The 22,043-nt window shown below is 38.8% G+C and overlaps 2 protein-coding genes across 2 annotated transcripts in view; both read left to right on the forward strand.

Moving 5' to 3' along the window:
• Positions 1 to 9,198, forward strand: part of LOC306854158 (uncharacterized protein) — a gene marked incomplete at its 5' end in the record, with an annotated part of 43,758 nt that extends 34,560 nt beyond the window's left edge. The window contains 7 exons of the mRNA XM_079391976.1: positions 1,239 to 1,307; positions 2,150 to 2,221; positions 2,520 to 2,555; positions 3,737 to 3,784; positions 6,186 to 6,218; positions 6,685 to 6,741; positions 7,214 to 9,198. Of these exons, the coding sequence (XP_079248102.1) occupies positions 1,239 to 1,307; positions 2,150 to 2,221; positions 2,520 to 2,555; positions 3,737 to 3,784; positions 6,186 to 6,218; positions 6,685 to 6,741; positions 7,214 to 7,260 (362 nt within the window). The 3' untranslated portion in view covers positions 7,261 to 9,198. The remainder of the gene's footprint in view (positions 1 to 1,238; positions 1,308 to 2,149; positions 2,222 to 2,519; positions 2,556 to 3,736; positions 3,785 to 6,185; positions 6,219 to 6,684; positions 6,742 to 7,213) is intronic.
• A 4,130-nt stretch (positions 9,199 to 13,328) lies between these two features.
• The window catches only part of LOC306854015 (LIM domain kinase 1-like), a 78,342-nt gene continuing 69,627 nt past the window's right edge, over positions 13,329 to 22,043 (forward strand). Inside the window, exon 1 of the mRNA XM_079391793.1 lies at positions 13,329 to 13,676. Within this exon, the coding sequence (XP_079247919.1) occupies positions 13,619 to 13,676 (58 nt within the window). The 5' untranslated portion in view covers positions 13,329 to 13,618. The remainder of the gene's footprint in view (positions 13,677 to 22,043) is intronic.

Raw genomic sequence — 22,043 nt, forward strand, 5'->3', positions numbered from 1 at the left:
GTACCAGGGGTGGTCATCATCGGCTCTGGAGAGCCACAGTCCTGCAGAGTTTCACTCCAACCCTAATCAAACACACCTAAACAAGCTAATCAAGGTCTAACAGTTATTAGAAAGCTACAGGCAGGTGGGTTTTTATCCAGGTTGGAGCAAAACTCTGCAGGACTTTGGCTCTCCAGGACCAACTTTGGCCACGTCTGAAATATACCCATATAACTACCTTTGCTACATATTACTCAGGCATCAATAACGGAGTTCACATAGACTAAGATATTCAGCTATTGAAATTAATTGGTCAAAATCTTAACTTGACTGCTATAAGCAGATATAAAATGATATCCCAGTTGCATGAAATTCTAAGTTAATGTAAAGACCTTCACAAGATCCATTGTAACAGAATGTGCATGTAAACATGTGCATGCATTTAATCACAAAATGCTGATTACCATATATATTCTGGTACAAATGTAAATGTCTTACATTTTGGAATAATGTCTTAACCTGGACTTTGTTTAGAAAATCATGTCTCAAATCAGGATCTGACTGACTCATAGCACCCTACCAGACCCAGTGTGTGTGTGTGTGTGTGTGCATGTGTATGTGGTTTATGAGGACACAAATGTGTATAATGACATGGGTATGACAGAGGTATTACAATATGAAGGTGGTTTATGAGGACACTGCCTATGTCCCCGTAATTCAAAAGGCTTAAAAAACATACTAAATGGTGTTTTTTTGAAAATCTAAAAATGCACAAAGTCTCCTGTGAGGGCTAAGTTTAGGTGTAGGGTTGGTGTAGGGCAATAGCACACACAGTTTGTTCAGAATAAAAACCATTACGCCTATGGAGAGTCCCCATAAACCACAAAAACCAACATGTGTGTGTGAGAGTGTGTGTGTGTGTGTGTGTGTGTGTGTGAGTGAGTGTGTGTGTGCATGTTTATGTGGTTTATGAGGACACAAATGTGTATAATGACATGGGTATGACAGAGGTATTACAATATGAAGGTGGTTTATGAGGACACTGCCTATGTCCCCGTAATTCAAAAGGCTTAAAAAACATACTAAATGGTGTTTTTTTGAAAATCTAAAAATGCACAAAGTCTCCTGTGAGGGCTAAGTTTAGGTGTAGGGTTGGTGTAGGGCAATAGCACACACAGTTTGTTCAGTATAAAAACCATTACACCTATGGAGAGTCCCCATAAACCACAAAAACCAACATGTGTGTGTGTTTGGTCCAGGTGTTGGAGGAACAGGCGGTGTCGCAGGTGTAGGGGGAGTTGGAGGGGCAGGACTCATACCCGGAGCAGGTGAGATATAATGCAAATCCAAATTAATTGATCATTTAGTAGTGTTCCTGTAGCTTAAAAAGTGCCAAACATACAATACCAAGGTCAGGGGTTCCCAGGAAATACATAAACTGATCAAATGCATGTTTTCAATGCAATACATATCACTTTGAATAAAAAAGTGCATTACCAGCTGTGAATCAAATGCTTTTGGGTCCAGGTTTTTACATTTTTCTTGCAGGTATGAAAGCACCGTATACTTCTGTAGGGAGGATTTGCAGTTTGTTAGTGAAGATAGGAGGGTGCTCCAGAACCTGATCGAAATATCAGTGCCTTGGATGTGCTGTCTTACACAGAGGTGTAAGATTGAAAACCAAATATGCCACTATATTCTGCATCATTTGCTCAGATAGGAAGGTTGTAATTTTCCTGTGCTATGGGGGTGGCCAACATCAGTCCTGCAGAGTTTTGCTCCAACCAAATCTTTCTATAAGGGTAATAATAGTTCTCTGAAATGTTGTGTATAGGAAGAGGAGGGGGCAAAGGATCGAACCCTGAAGTACCCCAGTCCCAAAGGATAGCCAATGTAATTTAGACTTTCCTTTAATATACTCCAAAGGATAGCAGGGAGTGCAGATCCTATGATGAAGAGTGTTGAGGATAGATGATTTTACCAAAATGAGCTAATTTTATATATATTTATATTATATAATGATCATGAGTTGTGATGTCCTCTACAAGGACAGCCCTGGCTCTGTAACATGACACACACCATTTTCTTTCAAAATACTGAACATACTATTGAAATAGCTTTCCTTGTGCTACTGGGCTGTTATTAAAGACATATGATCGTCTTGTTGCAGGTGGCGGGTACCCAACAGGTGTTGGTGTGGGAGCTTATGGTGTTGGAGCTGGTGTTAAACCACCGAAACCAGGTAGCAAAAGAAAGCATACAAAACATTCATGTTCTGCAACATGACTCCACACTGTGCTTCAAAAGCATTGCCAAATTTATTTTCAAAGATCTTCCCCAAGAACAAATGCACTCCCCATGGCCATAGATTAACACGAAAGTTTCAATTAACCGCACACCTTCTCTGCTGGGGAATTGTAGAGGATGTAGGGAAATGCATCTAACAAGTACAACATATTCATTGTGGGTTTTTGTTTTCTTCCTCTAAATTGTGTGAGCTATGATTGTGCTGAGTGTTTAACATCTAACTCTATCAACAGGCTACGGCTCTTTGGGTACAGGATACGCACAGCCAGGTGAGGCCCAGCATTAACTCTACAAAGAATTGCTTCACGCAGATCTTAAAGGGTTACTCCACCCCAAAATGAAAATTTGTCATAAATCACTTACCCCATGTCATTCCAAACCCGTGAAAGCTTCGTTCGTCTTCGGGAACACAATTTAAGGTATTTTGGATGAAAACCGGGAGGCTTACTGTCGCACTGACTGCCAAGTAAATAACACTGTCAAGGCCCAGAAAAGTATGAAAGACATCGTCAGAATAGTCCATCTGCCATCAGTGGTTCAACCGTAACGTTATGAAGCTACGAGAATACTTTTTGTACACAAAGAAAACAAAAATAACGACTTTATTCAACAATTCGTCTCCTCCGCGTCAGCATAGTGCCATTTTGGAGAGTATCCACTGGACGCAAACCGCGTACGCTGTTCTGTGTCAGCTGCACCACACGGATACGCTGTTTTCATTCAAATCAAAGTGTAAATAAACATAGAAGACATATCTGTGTGACGCAGCTGACACAGAACAAAGGAGAGGTGTTATAGAAGTGGTGCTCAAAGTGGGCCTTTACTGGTGCTGAGCTCTGCCAATTATGTTATTCTGTTAACAGTAACTGGACTGATTGTTTTGGATTATTCGTTCTTTTGACATGCTGGTACGCTCTCAAAACTAGAATCCCCCAGTCAAGCAGACAGCCTTACCCCTCTGTCCTGCCCACGACACATGTACATTCACACTCATAACAGTAACACACTTGTGTAATCACTCTCACACACACAATGCAGTGAGCCTGAGATCATGGTTTGTATTGGTCCTGTGAGCAATGATTTGGTGTCACTGTGTTCTCTCAAGCACCGTCCTTTCAGAACATCTTCCTCAATTGGCTTCTCTGCTTATGCAGATACACAGCAAACCCTGCCAAAACCATCTGCCAGAATACTTGCTGTATTCACAACACGGTCACAACAACAAAAGATGTTTCTCCTGAGAAAAAGACTAAATTACTCTTACATTTGTGTCCATTGGCATTTCAGAAGAGATCAAAGTGATCTCAGTCTGTGCTTAAATTTGCCAAGATACTAAAGCCTTTATACTTAGATTACAAGTTATAGTGTATACTAATCCTGTTTATTGACAAATGTTGTGTTTTAGATCAACTGAGTTACAGATCTAAATGTGTGTCTCTTCTTACTACAGGTGGTGTACCCCCAGGAGGATATGGAGGATATCCACAAGCATATCCAGGTATCATTTTATAGAAATAATCCAAGGCTAAATTCATATGGCATCCCCTCTGTAGTTAATTTCCCATTTCGAGGGCCATTGTACATTTGAAGTGTGGAGTGAAGTAACATTTGGCCAAGTATGGTGACCCATACTCGGAATTTGCTCTGTATTTAACCCATCCAAGTGCACACACACAGCAGTGAACACACACCCGGACCAATGCTGCGGCAGTTGGGTTCGGTGCTTTGCTCAAGGGCACCTCCGTCGTGGTATTGAGGGTGGAGACAGCGCTGGTTATTCACTCCCCCCACCTGCCGGACCTGAGACTCGAACCCACAACCTTCGGGTTACAAGTCCAACTCTCTATCCATTAGCCCACGACTGCCCCACTGCACATTTGATAAGATGTCTCAAGTGTTCTCAGAAAGTGTCTGTGAAGCTTTATTATTCCATGTTGTATATGGAAGCAAAAATATGCTGTTTTTGTGTGTTTGTCTTTAAATGCAAATGAGCCACTGCTTCCCGACCCCCTTTCCAGAAGAGGACACAGCTTGTGGCTTAGTGGCAATAATCAAAACATCTCTTTTTTATTATCATATATGCATATTGCAGCTCTTTGTCATCGTCAAGTTTATTCCTTGCATGCGTTGTCAGTTTAAACTTCTGATATGCAGTTTTCTGAGTGCACAGAAAGCCGGCTCTTTTGCATCAGCTGTCAAAGAACACAGAAATGTTATGTGAAAAACACACAGACTTCACATAAAAACAGTCAGTTATGCCTGTGAACATAAACAGCTTCATGTGTATCAGTATATTAGATCTGTGAAACGGCGACAACACACTACTAATGTAACTCAACCAGGCCTTGCCCACTTTTGTTTTTTAGCATATGCCTTGTGTGGGATTTATTTAAAGGTGGGATACTGTGATGAGTACATTCATGAAAGAAAACTCAGGACTACAGTCGAGATGTTTGAGGGAGTTCAGAATCAGTGCTTACTGATAAATGTAGAGAATGACTTTGTGCTTTGTAAACTTGCAGATCTTTTTCATGCACAAACAGCAGGGGAAAAAACTCATAATAAGACCCCTCTAAACAATATATCCTGACAGACAATAAGCCGAAAAGTGTCACTATCTCTATGGAAAGACAGGTTGACTGCTGAAATCCGCTCGCTATGAAAAGCGTCGGCTAGAAGTGCAAATATCATGCAAAGTGTATTTGCATTCTGACTTTAATGTGAGTCTCAGTGCTTGCTAATACTCACGCTCAAGCTGCTGTCATACCACCCGCTATTATGTGTTAGTTATTATATAATCACAACGTGCTTGCTGGGTTTATTATTATTTCCGTCCAGATGCTCTTGGTCACAGCTGGTCATAAATCTCCTGCTGGAACAAGCAGTAATCCTGACACTGTCTGTTGCTTACAGTTCCTATTGGCATCTATGTCACACAGTTATTCTTCACTTTACTTACTTAAAGCGTTAGTTCACCCAAAAATGAAAATTAGCCTGTGTTTTACACACCCTCGAGGCATCCTGGTGTATATGACTTTCTTCTTTCAGACAAATCTATTTAGGGTTATATTAAAAATTGTCCTGGCTCTTCCAAGCGTCAATCATTGCAGTGGGTGGGTGTTTCTCTTTAACAGTCCAAAACATGTTAAATAAAGTGTGCGCATCCATAAGCAAATGTGCCTCACACGGCTCTGGGGGGTGAATAAAGGCCTCCTGTAGTGAATCGATGTGTTTTTGTAAGAAAAATATCCATATTTCAAATGTAATAAACACTTCTCTCTGACTTCCGCTGACTGTGGTATGCGGAAGTCGTTTCGGCGGATGATGTAGGACGTCGGCGTTGCGTGATTAGTGACGAGGATTTGTAAAGAAAAATGTCAGAGGATTTCTATATAAGTCAAGAAGAGACTGGTTTTACTTTGCTGAAGTAAGGAAACTTTGCTTCCTTTGCTCCTGTAAACAAACTCGCGAGACTAGCATATCTCAGTCATCCTCCGGAACGGCTTGCTCATACGAGCAGAAGTGTTTATTACGTTTGAAATATGGATATTTATCTTACAAAACCGCATGGATTCACTACAGGAGGCCTTTATTCATGCCCCAGGGCTGTGTGAGGCGCGTTTCATTATGGATGTGCGTGCTTTATTTGACACATTTGGACTGTTGAACAAAAACACCCACCCACTGCAATCATAACGCCTGGAATAGCCAGGACAATTTTGAATATAACTCCGATTGGATTCGTCTGAAAGAAGAAAGTCATATACACCTAGGATGCCTCGAAGGTGATTAAAACATGGGCTAATTTACATTTTTGGGTGAACTAACTCTTTAATTAGACACAACGCCACATTTCTCTCAGTCAGCTCATTATAATGCAATGATTTCTTGTGTTTTAGGGGGATACGGAGCAGGACTGTCACCACAGCAAGGTAAACGCTCACTTACAACATCACTGGAAGATGCAGTAGAATGAGACTGAGCTTTAGCTGTTGAGCCCACTCGTTAACTACATAATTAAACTAATGAAGAATCTCCAAGCTGCTAATTGAAAGTAAAACAAATATCATAAAGGTGGTCCTTATAATTCAGACACTGTATACCAAACACTCTGAGGTCATACAGTAGCTTTGTGCATTCATTTCACATATGGGGCGTCTACAGGAGAAATACCTGTAAATCAGTTCTGAACTGTACAGTTACTGCTAACTTTTTTGATGGTACATGTGAATAAAGCATAAGATTACCAGTATTAACACATCCAACATAACATTTAGATTTACTGTATGCATTTTGGCAGACTTATCTTTTTTAATCAGTGCAATTTACATTGCAATCAAGGTACAGATTTGGTCAGTTCTTGTGTAATGTGTATTTCATGTGTACTTGTTTCCTCAGCCAAAGCAGCCAAATATGGAGGTGGACTGACGAGATTCCTGGGAGCAGGTTATCGAGGTACGAGATTAATCCAGCCGCCACATAATCACTGCTCTCATTTCTGATGTCCTCAACTAAACGTCCTGATCCTAACACTGGCCTACTTCTTCTGAAGTTTGGATTTACATGAACATATGTGAGTTATCAAACAGAGCCGCACTGGTGGATGTCATGAAGTAGTCGAGATGCTCTGGAGGATCTTTCCACATTGAGTTCAGACTCCATTCCGATATTAATCAGGCACATTTCTGATGGATAAAATCAATTCCATTGTTTTTTTTTTTTAACTTCACAAATTTAGTGTGTTTAATTTAATTCAGTGTGTCGTCATTTCTCATTTCAAGGGATAGTTCACCCAAAAAATGAAAAGTGTCATCACCCTCAAGCCGTTTCAAACCCAACTGACTTTCATTCATCTTCATTCACACATATGAAGAGATGTGTAGTATTTAATGTATGATGAGGTGCTGTCTGTGGTGTTGTTCTGCAGGTGGAGCCGGCTGCCAAGGAAAATACTGCGGGAGGAGGAGAAAGTAAAGGATCTCTTGAGATGTGAAGTGACCTCAAGAAACATGGTGCTACTGCATGCTCTAGAATGTACTTTTGATACTCAAACAAACAATCCCAACATGCACAAGCGTTATGTTTTGTACTGATAGTATTTGTAACAAATCCAAATTCCCGAATGTCTAGTGTTTTGTGAAAATAATTCCAATCTTAATGGCACATTCCGTCACGTTACTGTTTCCTAGTGTAGGGTTGCATATAACCAGGTTGATGAGCTGGCAATGCTGTTGCGTAACTGAAAACGTTTAACCACCGACCTCTTATTCGTGGACGTTTCTGAGACCATCCCAAGCTCTTTTGCTCAGGTGCGGTCACGCTCTGGCGCTCTGGACTCTTTCACATCTCGCAGCGTCCTCGCCGACTCGTGAGTGGAAGCGTCCTGTCGTTCTGTCATTCTGCTGATTAACCTCCGGGTTGATATACTTCACATCTGGCTGTGCTTCAGCTCATGTGCAGATGGGCCTTACGATTACAGTGCTTCATGGGTGACTCTCTCTCACACACAAAAAGAAATTATATTTTGCATAAAGAAAATTAAGCCTGTTTTAGGAGCACAGATTCTGATTCAATTAAACACATTTTCCACCAAAATTCTAATGTTTTTGGTGCTTTTACTTTTTTCTTTTGTTATTATTTGTAATAATGAATCATTCTCAATGATAATATTTTATTCTCATTACTGTAATACAAAAAAAGTGTTTTATTTAAAGGCAGTAATACTTCCATGATATATAAATACTTTTATAGTGAATTTATTTCTAACATTATTTAGATTTTCTTCATGAAAATATAATTTCTTTTTATTTCCTGCGATGACATGTTCTTGAGATGTTTAGTGAGACTCACCCCTCTAGATGATTTAGGCTTTCATGAAGCATCAGTGAGCGTCTTCGATCCGAATCTGATCTCCTGATTTGAGACGCTTGAATAACAGGCTGCAATAATATGCCTGCAAATGCATATTGTGGGCATAGAAACACACGTTACGCTAAGAGAGCTTTGTGGATGGCAGAACGTCTGACAGCGACAGCATGCGGCTCGATCGCAGCATTCATTCTTGCATATTCTGTGAAGTATGAAGAGCTTTGCTCTGATTATGCTGAGAACAAGCAGAAGTGAAAGACAGCTTATGTCTAATATCAATCATCTGTTTTGGTATCTGTCCGGTGAAGGGAACAAACTGAAGTAACTCTGTAAAATAGTAACCGTAGTTCTGACTTGTACATGATGTATGTTTAAACCTGGAAGATTTGCTTATGTTTTTCCCTGGACCCGGGGACTACAGGTGCTTCCATCATTTGACCAAGAATGTGTTTCTTTAATCGCTGTGTATTCACATAGAATTAGTTTACATATACATATAAAATATATATATATATATATGTATATCATATGCTTACCGTAGGTTGGATCATTTAACAACAGGTTACTTTGCCTTATGTTGTTTGTTTTGCACCATTTGAACTTGACATGTTGACCAATTATCAAGTTTGTACACATCATATGACAATAACTTTTTTGTTTTAAATAGCTTCTGCAATGTAGTCACTGTGGAACTTGCAAAACTGTGTGTGCTATTTTAAGATGTGTGTGTGTGTGTGTGTAGGTGATGTCTGTAAATCTCCTCAATGTGTGTGTGTGTGTCCCAAAAGCCTCACTAGCCAATGTATTATCAAACATATAATGTGTCAGTTTTTGCTATACTTGGTTGATACTGTTTTTCGATCCATCTGGAGAGACACTTTATCATGTATTAATGTACCTGGTGCTGTATTTGACCTGCCTGTGAGCCCTACCAGGTCTTCTCTATCGTGCCGTGGGATTTCCATCTTATTTAATTACAGGGCTGGGGCTGTTGCACTTTTTCCACAACCTATATTCTGACTAGTTCCCGGAAATCCCGGCATTTTACCTGCTCTAGTGAAAAATTCAATAAAATATTTTAAATAATTAAAAACTGTGTTCTTGGTGTGCATGGTTGATGATGAGATGATAAACACACACACACACACACACACACACACCGTGAATGTTGGGTCATGTCTGAAGCTGTTCGGAGATCACAGTAAACCACAGCTTCATGTGGCTTATTGCATTAATAAACCAGTTACCACACACAGATTTCATAAAATAAACACAATTCAACAGTAATACTGAAGTAATGAGGTCACAGGGGTGTGTTTACAGAGTATTTTACAACGGTGTCAAAAGAGGCTCAGCCATTTCTAATCACGGACTGGACCTTTTATAAAATAACATACCAAACAATCAGCGTTGGAAATGTATCAGGTTACAGATGACAAGTTACCCTGTTTACAATGTAATATGTAGTGTTACTATTTCAATGTATTAATGTAACATTTGATTATTTCTCTTAACTTCTGATGAATGTTTGCAACTGTTATTTTGAAACATGTAAAGCAGGCCGGGTATCATTACAGTATTACTCAACACTGATTACTGTCAGACTGTAACAATCCATCATCTCTTCAATAAACATGATCATCATTTCAGTTTAAAGCACAGCGACACACAATCAGACTTCAGCAGCTCTTTTTACCTGGAGATCGTTCTGAGGATAAATACAGATTAAAAATCATAAGATAGAGTTTAATAGCTAGGATTCTGTTTCTGAAATCAGATCTTTGCATAACTATGACAGGAAACACTGATATCTAACAATGCCTTGCGAAAAACAGTTCATCTTAAACAATAAAGCATATAAACCCAAATAGGAAATAAAACAAGCATGTGTTCTATTCCGTGTCCTAAACTCCTGAAATATTGCTGTCTCATATTTTAGAGCAGGCAATGCAATTTATGAAAGAAATCAATCAAATCTGTGTATGTGTGTGAATATATTCAGATGCAACCCGCTTTGTAATCATTAACATTTTCATAAGTAACTGTAATTTAATTACACTTTTTCCCCTCAGAAACTGTAACAGATTACAGTTACATTTATTGTGTAATTAAATGACCGAATTTAGTTACATACCAGTTACTCCCCAACACTGAATACAACATAAACAAATAAACATCTACAAATGAGTATTCATGACATCTCTAAACGCGTGCTGCATTCTTTCATTGAAGTCTCTTTAGACTCTTTTGTTTGTTTGTTTTTAAAATGACATTTTCCCAGACAAAAATAAAATAATTGTAACTTCCAATTAAATGTATATTTTTATATGTACATATATTAATAAAACAAATTGATATCGTCATTATTGTCCCTTGAAAGCGCTCTTATCAAATTTGACTTCCTTTTCTTTTAATCGGCGTCACAACGTATCCATATAAACATGACGTCACTCAGAGAGACAGCGCGAGCGACCTGCAAGTGGGAGGAGCTTACGCCAAGAACAGCAAGTGGGAGGAGCTTATGCTGCAAGTAGACAGGATTTCATGGTAGTTTAAAATGACATAAATATAACACATTTTCATAGTAGTTTAAACTGAAATTCATAGTTTTGTCATTGTGTTTATCCAATTTCACTGTTAACAATGAAATTATGTCTTATTCTTAGTTTTGTCATTATTATTTGTATTCAATACCATTCACTGTCAAAATTACACCTGTTACCATGCTTCGTGATGGTGTCATTTTAAGTCCTTTAACTGTAATTTAAGCATATTTCTGGTTATTACATTTTACTTCTACAATTCTTCTACAGTAGCCTTTTAAGGAACATTAAAGTGAGATGCAATTGCACTTTGGAGGTAAATGTGTGACACATAAAGAAAATGTTGAGTACTGTTAAGAAAATGTAGTTACCATTTGCCTGTACTGCACATTTTTATTTTTCATATTTTTTTTAAATCAAATTACAACACATGACAGACTAATGTTCTTCAGAAGATGTTACACAAATCAATGTATTAATCTGAAATCTCAGGGTGGGTAAATGCTTTTATTTCTGATGACTCAAATCATGTACAATCATTCATTCAGCACAATAGACTTGCATGCAGTGGACACTGCACAATCCCAGCATGCATTGCTTCTGAGTAAATCCCACGGAGCTCGCCTCGCTTGTCCTTCCTAACATAACCTGGTGGGTACACGAGAAGCACAATGAGCTTAGGGTTAAACCCAATTTAAACATTCTCCCCTGCCATCCAGGATATGCATGACTGTATTCTCTTGTTGAACATGTACAACATTTCAAGAATAATATCTCAGCTCTGTAGGTCTATGCTATGCAAGTTAATGGTGTCCAGAAATTTTAAGTGACGACATTAGGCCAAGAAAATTAGTCTTTATTACTGTTTTTATATGAAGTATTCCTTTTAAAAACCACTAGAAAAAATGATAGTTTATTCACCATTAATTTATACAAAACTGATTATTGATTATTATTAGTATTAAATAAAAAAAGGTTATTTAAACTATGTTTTAAATATATTACATTGTTTAATAGGAGGTTAGGAGGGTTCTAATACTTTTGAAAATGTACCTTATTCTTTAGAAATTGGATCAACTTAAAAAAAAATACTTCAATTGGTAACATCTAATAAAAAAGATTTCAACTTAATTTATTACCTTTATTTGTAATAAGTTAAGTTGAAAAAACAAGCATTTTTTTAGGTGTTACCAATTGAAGTATTTAAAAAAAAGTTTTTAAAGTTGATCCAACGGTTCTCTTTGTTCAGTGTATCTATCATAGACTGTATAAAAACAGCTATCTATTAACAAACGTTTAAGACATCTACACTTTATAAATCAGTGCAGTCCAAAATGTCAAATAAATACATTACGGTAACACTTTCTATGAAGCCCATATTTATAATACATTATAAGAGTATTCTTAAGGCATTATAATGAATGCATAATGCACTATAAACAACCTTATAATATGTTATATTGTCAATTTGAATACATTATAATGCTTACACATTTGTACATATAGCTTTTAAGATTATAATTATTTATAACATAATAAACACCATATTAAATCTTCTTTTACACTGATAATGGACTATATATCTTGACATTATTTCAGATCTGCACAGTATCTTACTACAGTACATCTGGTGAGTGGTCAGGTGTGAAGTGTTATTTGTTCCCTGTGAGGCTAATATTCATTTTGATGTGAGCTAGTTAATAATTTCAACAGAAAAAAAAAAAGGTTAGGTTACATTTTATTTTGATGTCCCCTTTGTCTATTGACTCTATGCAACTTTGCAACTCTCATGTAAACTAGTACTAGTAGGTTTAGGTTAAAGTTAGGGTTGGCAGAATGATAAAGTACTCATAAAGTTGCTTATAGTCAGTTTGTCTGTTGGGGAACCATCAGAATAAAGTGTTAGCATATATTTAGCAGACATACTACTATACTCCAATGACTGCTAGTTCATGTAGCTGCAGAGTTACTAAACTCATATTAAAATAGAAATAGTTCAAAGCAATCTGATCTTATGGTTTTTTGAGAGAAAAAAAAATAGTATTATTATTACTATACCTATAAGTGGTGATTGATAGCTTTAGGTAAAGTAGCATGAGAAAGGTGGCAAGATATGAGACTTATAATAGATTATAACTATGAGAAATATGATCCATTGTAACTTAAGATGATGCAATCTGTTCACTGTGTGTTATAAATCATCATACTCTTAAAAGCTATAACCACTAATAAGTAATTAGTTGTTTGTAGAAATAAAGAAAGATATAGTCAGTCAGGCACATTACAGAGTGTAAGCTGTGTGTGGTATTAAGAACACGTTGTACAAAAGACACCAAGAAAATGCACTTTTTACAGCTTGTAATACTCTTTACAAAACAAAACGAAAAGTACATCAAGCTTACCTCTTCCACTCCTCCACCGAGCCGCCGCTGAAAGTCCTCTTCTTCGTTTATTTGACGGATCGCAAAACATTAGCACACTACCGCCACCAGGAGCATGAACCGATACTACAACCTACACATTAAACAAACCAATCAAACTCTTCTGTTGGTTTGTACAGCCCACTTGCAGCTTAAGTCCCGCCCACCTGCAGCCGGCTCCGACCTCCGTTTATACCCATCTCTGCGCGCCAGTGTTTTCCAGGGATGGTGTTCATTTGGCCCGGTTTCTCGGTTTCTGTCTGGAGGAATCCCACTATGGCAAAGGCTCGGGAAGCGCCCAGGCGCGTAACTTACACTGAAAGCTTCGCCATCCGCAGTTCGCCAGCGGACTCCCGCCTACTTACCGACTCAAAGCCTTCAGCTAATCAGACAGCGGCGTGACGCGACGCGACGCGTGTAATATTCATGAGGCGAGGCGAGCCTTTGCCGTAGTAGCGCAGTTCCAGCGCCGCAGAGGGGAGCTTCTGTCGCGGCGCGTGAATGAGGTTGATGCTGCTCTGCTGCTCCTGGAAGGACGAGCGCATGGGAGAGGAGGAAGGTGAGTGTCTCGTGTATGCTGCTGCTGCTGCTGATGCAGGGCTCGTGAGGATGCGGGGCGCTCTGCGCAACAAACTGCGTCTGCTCTCAGTGATGTGTTGTGTTGCTATAGCGTGCCCTGTGAAGAAGCACATGTGTGCTCACTGCTGCTGCAATACTGCGGGAAACATTCACTCATTAGGGCTCAAGTGTCTCCTCAGCTGCTGTTCGCTTCAGCAGCTGTCTGATTTAAAGAGGGAAGGTCTGAGCTGCTTGGCTTTTACACCATCATCATGTACCAGTAACTTGTTTATGGATGGTACCATGGGGTTTAGCACGTCACGAAAAACCTAATATCTAGTATTCCCCGGTTTCCTGTAAAAGCTTGCTGAAACTCTGAAAGTCTGTCTGTTGAGGGTCTCAATGAAGACACAAGTAATCATTTAGGCTAAATCTATTGGTACAAATCATTGAAATGTTCTGGAAGTTCATGGGCCAGAAAGGCTTGGAATGTCAATGGCATAGGCATGCATCGATCCGATACTCCGGATCGGTATCGGCTCCGATACGGTCATTTTCTGCGGATCAGGTATCGGTCAGATGAGACCAATCCAAATCTGATATTGTGCGTATACTATTCTGTGTTATTGTTGAGCCTCACGAAAGCACAAAAACATTATAAAGCACCATAAAGTTTTGGTGCACTATATTTCAAGTGTTCTGAAGCCATGATTTTTCTAGAGTATATTTTGCTGTAATATAAACCACGTTTATAATAGTATTTTTATCATAGATTATGATTACATATTTTTTCATTAGTTATTTTTCATTAAAATGACGTTATGTATATGTAGTAGATTGTGTTTAACACAGAGTAACACACACAGACACACAGAAGTATAGAAATCCTACATCGATTTAATAAAACTGCGCTGGTATCGGATTGGATCGGATCGGTATCGGCAGATACTCAGAATTCTCAGGATCGGATTGGTATCGTTGCATCCCTACATACTAATAACTTAACTATAACTTAAAATATACTATAGTATTATAATGACATGCTGTTCCACAAGACTTGTTAAAAGCTTATTACTACAGTGTTACATGTCCAAAGTGCCATGTTAGTATTTTGTATATATTTTGCATATTTAATGTGATGCTATTCTGGAAAATGGCACGCTGCTCTTCCTGTATCATCTGTCCTCATGTGAGGTTATGCTCATGTAAATGTGTGTGGTTTTACAGGGAACTTTGTGCACTGGTTTGAGTGTTTTTTGGGGACACAAATGTGTATATTAACATGGGTATGACAGAGGTATTACAATATGAAGGTGGTTTATGAGGACACTGCCTGTGTCCCCATTAGGGTGTGCGATATGATGATTTTTGATCGTGGATGATAAAAATGTCTCCATGATCTGCTTTTGAAGAAATATGGTAGTATCGTGCTACAGCACACATTATATCAAATACAGTTCTGGTCTCCGTCTCTATATACTGTACAACATGACATACAGCAGCAGAGTTACTCTGACAGGACACTGCACTTATTCGCGATCGCAAAAGTACATTATTTGCACACAAGGCTTGCTGGTTAAATGTTTAATTCCCGCGCTGGTCTGTGCTTGTTCTGAGCGCATACACCTGAAGCACGCACTAAACACCTGTCTAACAGCGCCTGATTACTCAACTAACTTATATTTTGCGCTAATACTGTCAAACACACACAAGGTTTACAGACAGACTCAGTTGGTTATCTCTAAAATGAAAGTAAATAGTTAAGAGAGAAACGGATGCGTGCCTGTATATTAGATGCGTGCAGCTCTTAAAGGGACAGGACACTAAACATGCTGTCGACTGTCATTAAAGGGATAGTTCACCCTAAAATTTAATTTCTGTCATTATTTACTCACTCACATGTTGTCCCAAACCTCTATTAATTTCTTGTGCTGAACCCAAAAGAAGATATTTTGAAGAATGAGGGTAACCAAACAGTTGCTGGTCCACATTGACTGATAGCAGGAAAGAAAAATCCTATGGAAGTCACTGAGGACCAGCAGCTGATTGGTTTTCCACCTTCTTCAAAATAGCATTTATGTTCAGCAGAAGAAAGAAACTCACTCAGGTTTAAAACTACTTTTGAGTAAATGATGATATAAAAATACAACATTATGACAGAATTGACAGACAGATGACAGAATATTTATTTTTGGGGGAACTATTCATTTAACGTTAACAAAACAACAAAACACAAAGAGAAAAATCACTCGCTATTCTTGACTGAAAATCTTTAATACAGTTGCTTTAGGAATCAGTCTATCTAGTGTTTTATTTTTATATTTGTTCATTCAATTTCATTGAATGCTCTGCTAAATACACCTATTGTACCTGAAAATAAAGCACTGTTTGTTTTATTTGTATATTATGTGTATTTGTAATGTGTATCTTTGTTCTTATTTTTTAATAAGAAAGATAGAATGATGACAAAGATTTGTATCTTCGCCCACTTTGGCCTAAATATCTGCCATGCATCTTTGTCTTTCTAGTTTGGTTGTAATGCTTAGACAACTTGTAAAACCAAAATAACATGACAAAGAATCGTGAAAAAATCGTGAATCGTGATATTTCAAAAAAAAAAAAAAAATTGTGATGTGATATTTATTCCATATCGCCCACCCCTAGTCCCCATAATTCAAAAGGCTTAAAAACATACTAAATGGTGTTTTTTTAGGGTTGTGTTGGTGTTGGTCCCTCACAGTCCATACACACCTCCAGTTTATACATGAAGCACACTTATGCACAGAGCAGATTGCTAAGAGACGCACAGCACAAATGATAAAAATGTCACTTATGATGAATATTGGAGCGTTTGTCTGCTCAAGACAACTCAATAACAGTTTCACTGCACACAAGATCTTCATTCTGCCACAGACCAGAATCTCACACAAACCATAGAGAAAGAGAACAGATGCTCACAAATACAGGAGTCTGTGTTAGACAACTCCATCACATAAAGACTAGGGACATTTGTTGTTATTGTCATGTATTTAGGCCTTGAGTTTATTTGACTGGGTTTTGGAAGCTCTGCTATAGATCAGTGTTTTTCCATTAACAGTTGGCTGAGTTTGTCAGGGAAGCCTTTCTCAGCTGCTCATGATCATGTTTATTGTGAAAGAACTACAGCGAAGCTTCTCCTGCTGATTCCTGATTATTCATTGCATCATGCCCTGTTCCTGTGGAAAAGATCTGATCATTCAGTATTAACAGCATTATATATATTCATACACTGAAGACTGACACTCCCCATCTAAAATCCCCATGAAGCATGTTTGTATTTTGTTCAAGTCAAGTTGAGCTTTATTGTCATTCCGCTACATGTGGGGACATACAGTGGAACGAAATGTCGTGTCTCGCAGGACCACGGTGCTACATAAATACAGACATACAACAATGAAGTAAAAAACACTATAAACCTATACACAACTAACCTACTGACAGATTTAACTAGAAGTATACTATATATAAGTATTTACCCTATACAAACTAAAAGAATAGAGGATAAAAATACAAACTATACAAATGCTTCACATAAATACTGTACATGTGCAAAGAGAGGCATTTGAGTCAGCAGCTGGTTGGGGAACAGTGCAGGATGATTTGTAGTGCATGAGCATGTAAACATACATATATTGCTGAGTCTTTTGTGGGATTGTGTTCACGCAGCAGTGTGTGTAAAGTGTCTAGTGCACATAGAGGAGAGTGTGTTACTACAGGTGGTTTGTACAGGCCCACTCACCTGTGTGCAGCACACTTCCAATTGCACAAAAAAGGTCCATGTTTCAGGAGGTAGGGGTTTGCATGGGGTTTCAGAGGGGGGCGGGGTGGTTTGAGTTCAGGGCTCTCACAGCCTGGGGGAAAAAGCTGTTGAGCAGTCTGGCGGAGCGGGCTCTGATGCTCCGGTACCGTCTTCCTGATGGTAGGAGCTGGAAGAGACTGTGGGAGGGATGGGTGGAGTCCTTCACGATGCTGTTGGTTTTGCTGGAGCATCGTGTAAGGAAGATGTCCAGGATGGAGGTGAGAGGGGCACCGATGATCTTTGCAGCTGTGTTCACTGTCCGCTGGAGGGTCTTGCGGTCAGCAGCACTGCAGTTCCCGTACCAGACAGTGATGCAGCTGGTCAGCACACTCTCAATGGTGCCTCTGTAGAATGTGGTGAGGATGGGTGGAGGGAGACTTGCTCTTTTCAGCCGGCGGAGAAAGTGTAGGCGCTGTTGTGCCTTTTTGGAGAGTGACATGGTGTTGGTGGTCCAGGTGAGATCCTCTGTGATGTGCACCCCCAGGAATTTAGTGTTGCTGACTCTCTCCACAGTCGAGCTGTCGATGGTCAGTGGGGGGTGGTCAACGGAGTTTCTCCTGAAGTCCATCACAACCTCCTTTGTCTTCTCCACATTGAAGGACAGATTGTTTGTGCCACATCATTCAGCCAGCTGTGCCACTTCCTCTCTGTAGTGCGTTTCATCGTTGTTGCTGATGAGACCTACCACTGTTGTGTCATCAGCAAACTTGATGATGTGGTTGGAGCTGAACTTGGCAGTGCAGTCGTGGGTCAGCAGTGTGAAGAGCAGCGGGCTGAGCACACAGCCTTGTGGGGCACCTGTGCTCAGTGTGGTAGTGCTCGAGGTGTTGTGGCCGACACGGACTGACTGAGGTCTTCCAGTTAGAAAGTCCAGTTTTTCTTCAAAATGATCTGAAAATCATCTTACTCACTCATTCAGAGAAAACAATATATTGATTTAAAATTTCTAAGTCACTTTTTGAGTAGAAAGGGTCTATGCGAGAGGGCGTGAACTATCATTATCAATGCTGTGATTCACACCTGAGAAGACAAAGGTCCGCATAATGAGCTGCATAATGAGCCATTCAGTCAGGTGTGTGACTGAGAGGGAATTGCTACAAGAAAGAATGTGAGGAAAAAAGAAATGTATATATTTTTTGTTTGTAGTTTATTTAGAATACAAAGATATCTCTCTCTCTGTCTATATATATATATATATATATATATATATATATATATATATATATATATATATATATATATATATATATATATATATATATATATAGATTAGTGTTGTCAAAAATATGGATATTTCGATAAATATCGATACTGAAATATCTGAACGGTACCAATATTAATTTTCCGAAGTATGGATACACCGATACTAGCCGAGCTGTCACTTTCACTTCTCTCCAAAGGCGCGTGGACAAGCACCACACGTGACCGCACTCGTCTCCTTCGCTCTGGTTAAATAGCAGAAGTGAAGTGAATAGAAAGATGACTGCTCTGGTTGTTAAAGAACACAGCAGGAGCGCTATCTGTAGGGATCTATGATCTCCGCGATGCAGAGAACGCCACGGAATCCAGTCATAAACACGGAATTTACAGTTTAACGCGGAATGGCACGGAATTTGTCAAAGTTTGGATGAATTAATCAAAAGTAGGTCATTACACTTAAATCAATCATGATATGGACTAGTATCTGTAAATATTAAGCTGCAAAAGTGGATTTAAATATGAATCCTGCATGTTCTGCGCGTCTCTGTGTGAATGTGCTGCACGTGCGGTTGTGTTTACTAATGTGGCGCTCGCGGTGATTTCAGCGTCTGGTTAATTTAAAATGAGACATTTCAAGCTTTCTATACATATATTTATCTTGTCTTTGAGGCATGTTTTTGCTGAGATTCTGGTTGTTTTATTTCCGTGTCTGTGAAGAGAGGTGACAGAGACAGAGATGACAGAGAACGCACCCTGTTTATTTTCTATATTCTACAAAATCACAGCGTGGTGTTGTTATTATGAGTGTATACAAATAAAAGTAGACCCCTTACAGATTCGAATGGTGTATTGCTCTTATCTGAACGATCAAAAATGGCAGAGTAATTAAAGCTCATTTCTGCCTTATCAGGAAAATCTGCCTCCAAACGCGTATTCGCATGGGGTTGGTTTTGACTAGCCTCTCAAAGCACTTCATCATGAGTGGAGTCAGTGCTATGGGACGGTAGTCATTGAGACAGGACACAGGTGATTTCTTTGGTACCGGTATGATTATTCATTGTTATTAAAGGGCGCCTATTATGGAAAATTCACTTTTACATGGTGTTTGAACATAAATGTGTTGGCAGTGTGTGTACACAATCACACTAATGATAAAAATCCACCCGCTCCTTTTTTTTAATCCCCATAAATCATGAGTGAGCCACACACAATACACCATGTTTAACTTCACTCTAGAGCATTTATGTAAAATCAGCATTCAAGTAAGACATGTCTTCTTATTAAAGCTACAGAAGTTTTTCAGTCAAGAGCAGTGAGTGATTTTCTGTTTTAATTGTATTGTTTGGCTCATATTAACAGTGCAGACAGCAGTGCAGGTACTGTCTTAGGCTTGGTGGTGATACCGGTGTTAAGATTTTAAACTATGTGTGTAAGTTATTTGTTATTTTATATTAGGCATAGCCTATAGAATGGTGTATTTTGATTTGTTTTGTTAAAAAAAGTTATATGATTTATATATAGGCTTAGTTGAGTTTGAAGTTGTTGCTTGAATCAACACCGAATTGCTGCTGGTTCGAAAGTGAAAGTAAAATGCGCAGGGTGCGTTTAAGCTATTTAATTGTGAAGGAAAGCGAGGAAAAGAGGGAAAACTCACAACAAACTAACTACAAACAATTGCTTTATGCCGAATTGCTGTTACTAATTTGAAAGTGAAAGTAAAATGCGCACCCTGCTTTTGCAAGCTATTTAAAAGCGAAGGAAAGCAAGAAAAAGTGGGAACCCAAACGGTGATACCGGTAGTACCGGTGTTGTTACACGTAGGGATGGGCGATATGGGCTTAAAAATATATCACTATATTTCTGATATTTTTCGCTAGAACGATATCAATGACAATAATTCAGGGAATCCTGTTTCTTTAGATAAAAGTATGATCTTTCCTATTTTTTTCCCTAAATAGGGTGTCGTGAGCATTACTGAGTACACACTTAATGCAATGAGTGTTTAATTCATACTGGAAACTGGAAGCTGGAAGGCGCCCTTATGCACAAATGCATCACAGAAGTAATAGTACTGACTACACTCTGTGAAGGTATCCAGTTATTGCTGAATAAAACGCACAATGGAGATAAAGAAATTTTAACTGATGAAACTTGAATACAATAAACATACGATTGTACAAAATATATGGTTTATCTTTATTCTTCAGTCTTGGGTATTTTTATAAGGAAAGTATGATTATAATGCAATGCTAATCAATATGGCCTTTATCACTGAATATAATACTATCATTCTGTAATATGAAACAACAAAAATAAGTATTTCAAACACTCGACTATGTTATGAAGTTAATTGGGAGAAAAACCATGTCGATAAATGGTACCTTTGTTGGACAACAGGTTTGTAAACAGACTCATACACATGCAAAACTGTATTTCACACGTGCTACCGTACTACATCTATTCAGACAGATTTTTGTGCACTATACAGCCCTGACCAAACCAGCTCCAGACTGTAAAAGGAGCTCGAGCTACTCATTTAGTGATATACTCCTCCTCAATGTCACGCCTGCCCGTCGCTCCGCATTGTCGCACACAGGAATATGTCAACGACTTTATCGTTATTATCGCGGGAAGACTAATTCTTATCGTGGAGAGAATTTTTACTGGTATATCACAAACGATAAGATATTGCCCATCCCTAGTTACACGCAGATTAACCGGTGGGGAAATTTCAAAGAGCACTTAGTTTAGTACTCACAGGCCGTGCTTTAAAATGCATGATTTCAGTGTGATAGATGTGGTAATCTAAACCAAACAGATGTTTTTTGGCAGAGTATCTGATATACGAGCTGTAAAGGCACAGTCCTATTCTGGAAAAGGAGGCGGGGAGCAGCAGCTCATTTGCATTTAAAGAGACATGCACAAAAACAGTCTGTTCAGAGCTTCCACTCAAAATAGGCATTTTCTAAATCATAATAAATGATCTGTGGGGTATTTTGAGCTGAAACTTCACAGACATATTCTGAGGACACCTTGTAAAAAGTGGCATAATAGGTCTCCTTTAAGGTGACTTAGCATCTGCATCAGTTTTGTTTCTCCATGCATGTTTACAGTGAGGTTGTTGTTGGCACATTGAGTTGATCTGTGTTTGTGGGAACAAAATAGATTTTCATATTGATGTAATTAGTATGAATAATTTATGAACTATGGATTGTTCAGTCAAATGAGGTTTCCAGTGTTTTTTATGTAATTTACAGTGGCAGCACTGCCACACATTCGGCTGTCGATCATCAGTAACTGACTGCACTGAGCTGCGTGACGTACGTCCGG

Source organism: Barbus barbus, assembly GCF_936440315.1.
Source record: "Barbus barbus genome assembly, chromosome: 34".
Lineage (NCBI taxonomy): Eukaryota > Metazoa > Chordata > Actinopteri > Cypriniformes > Cyprinidae > Barbus > Barbus barbus.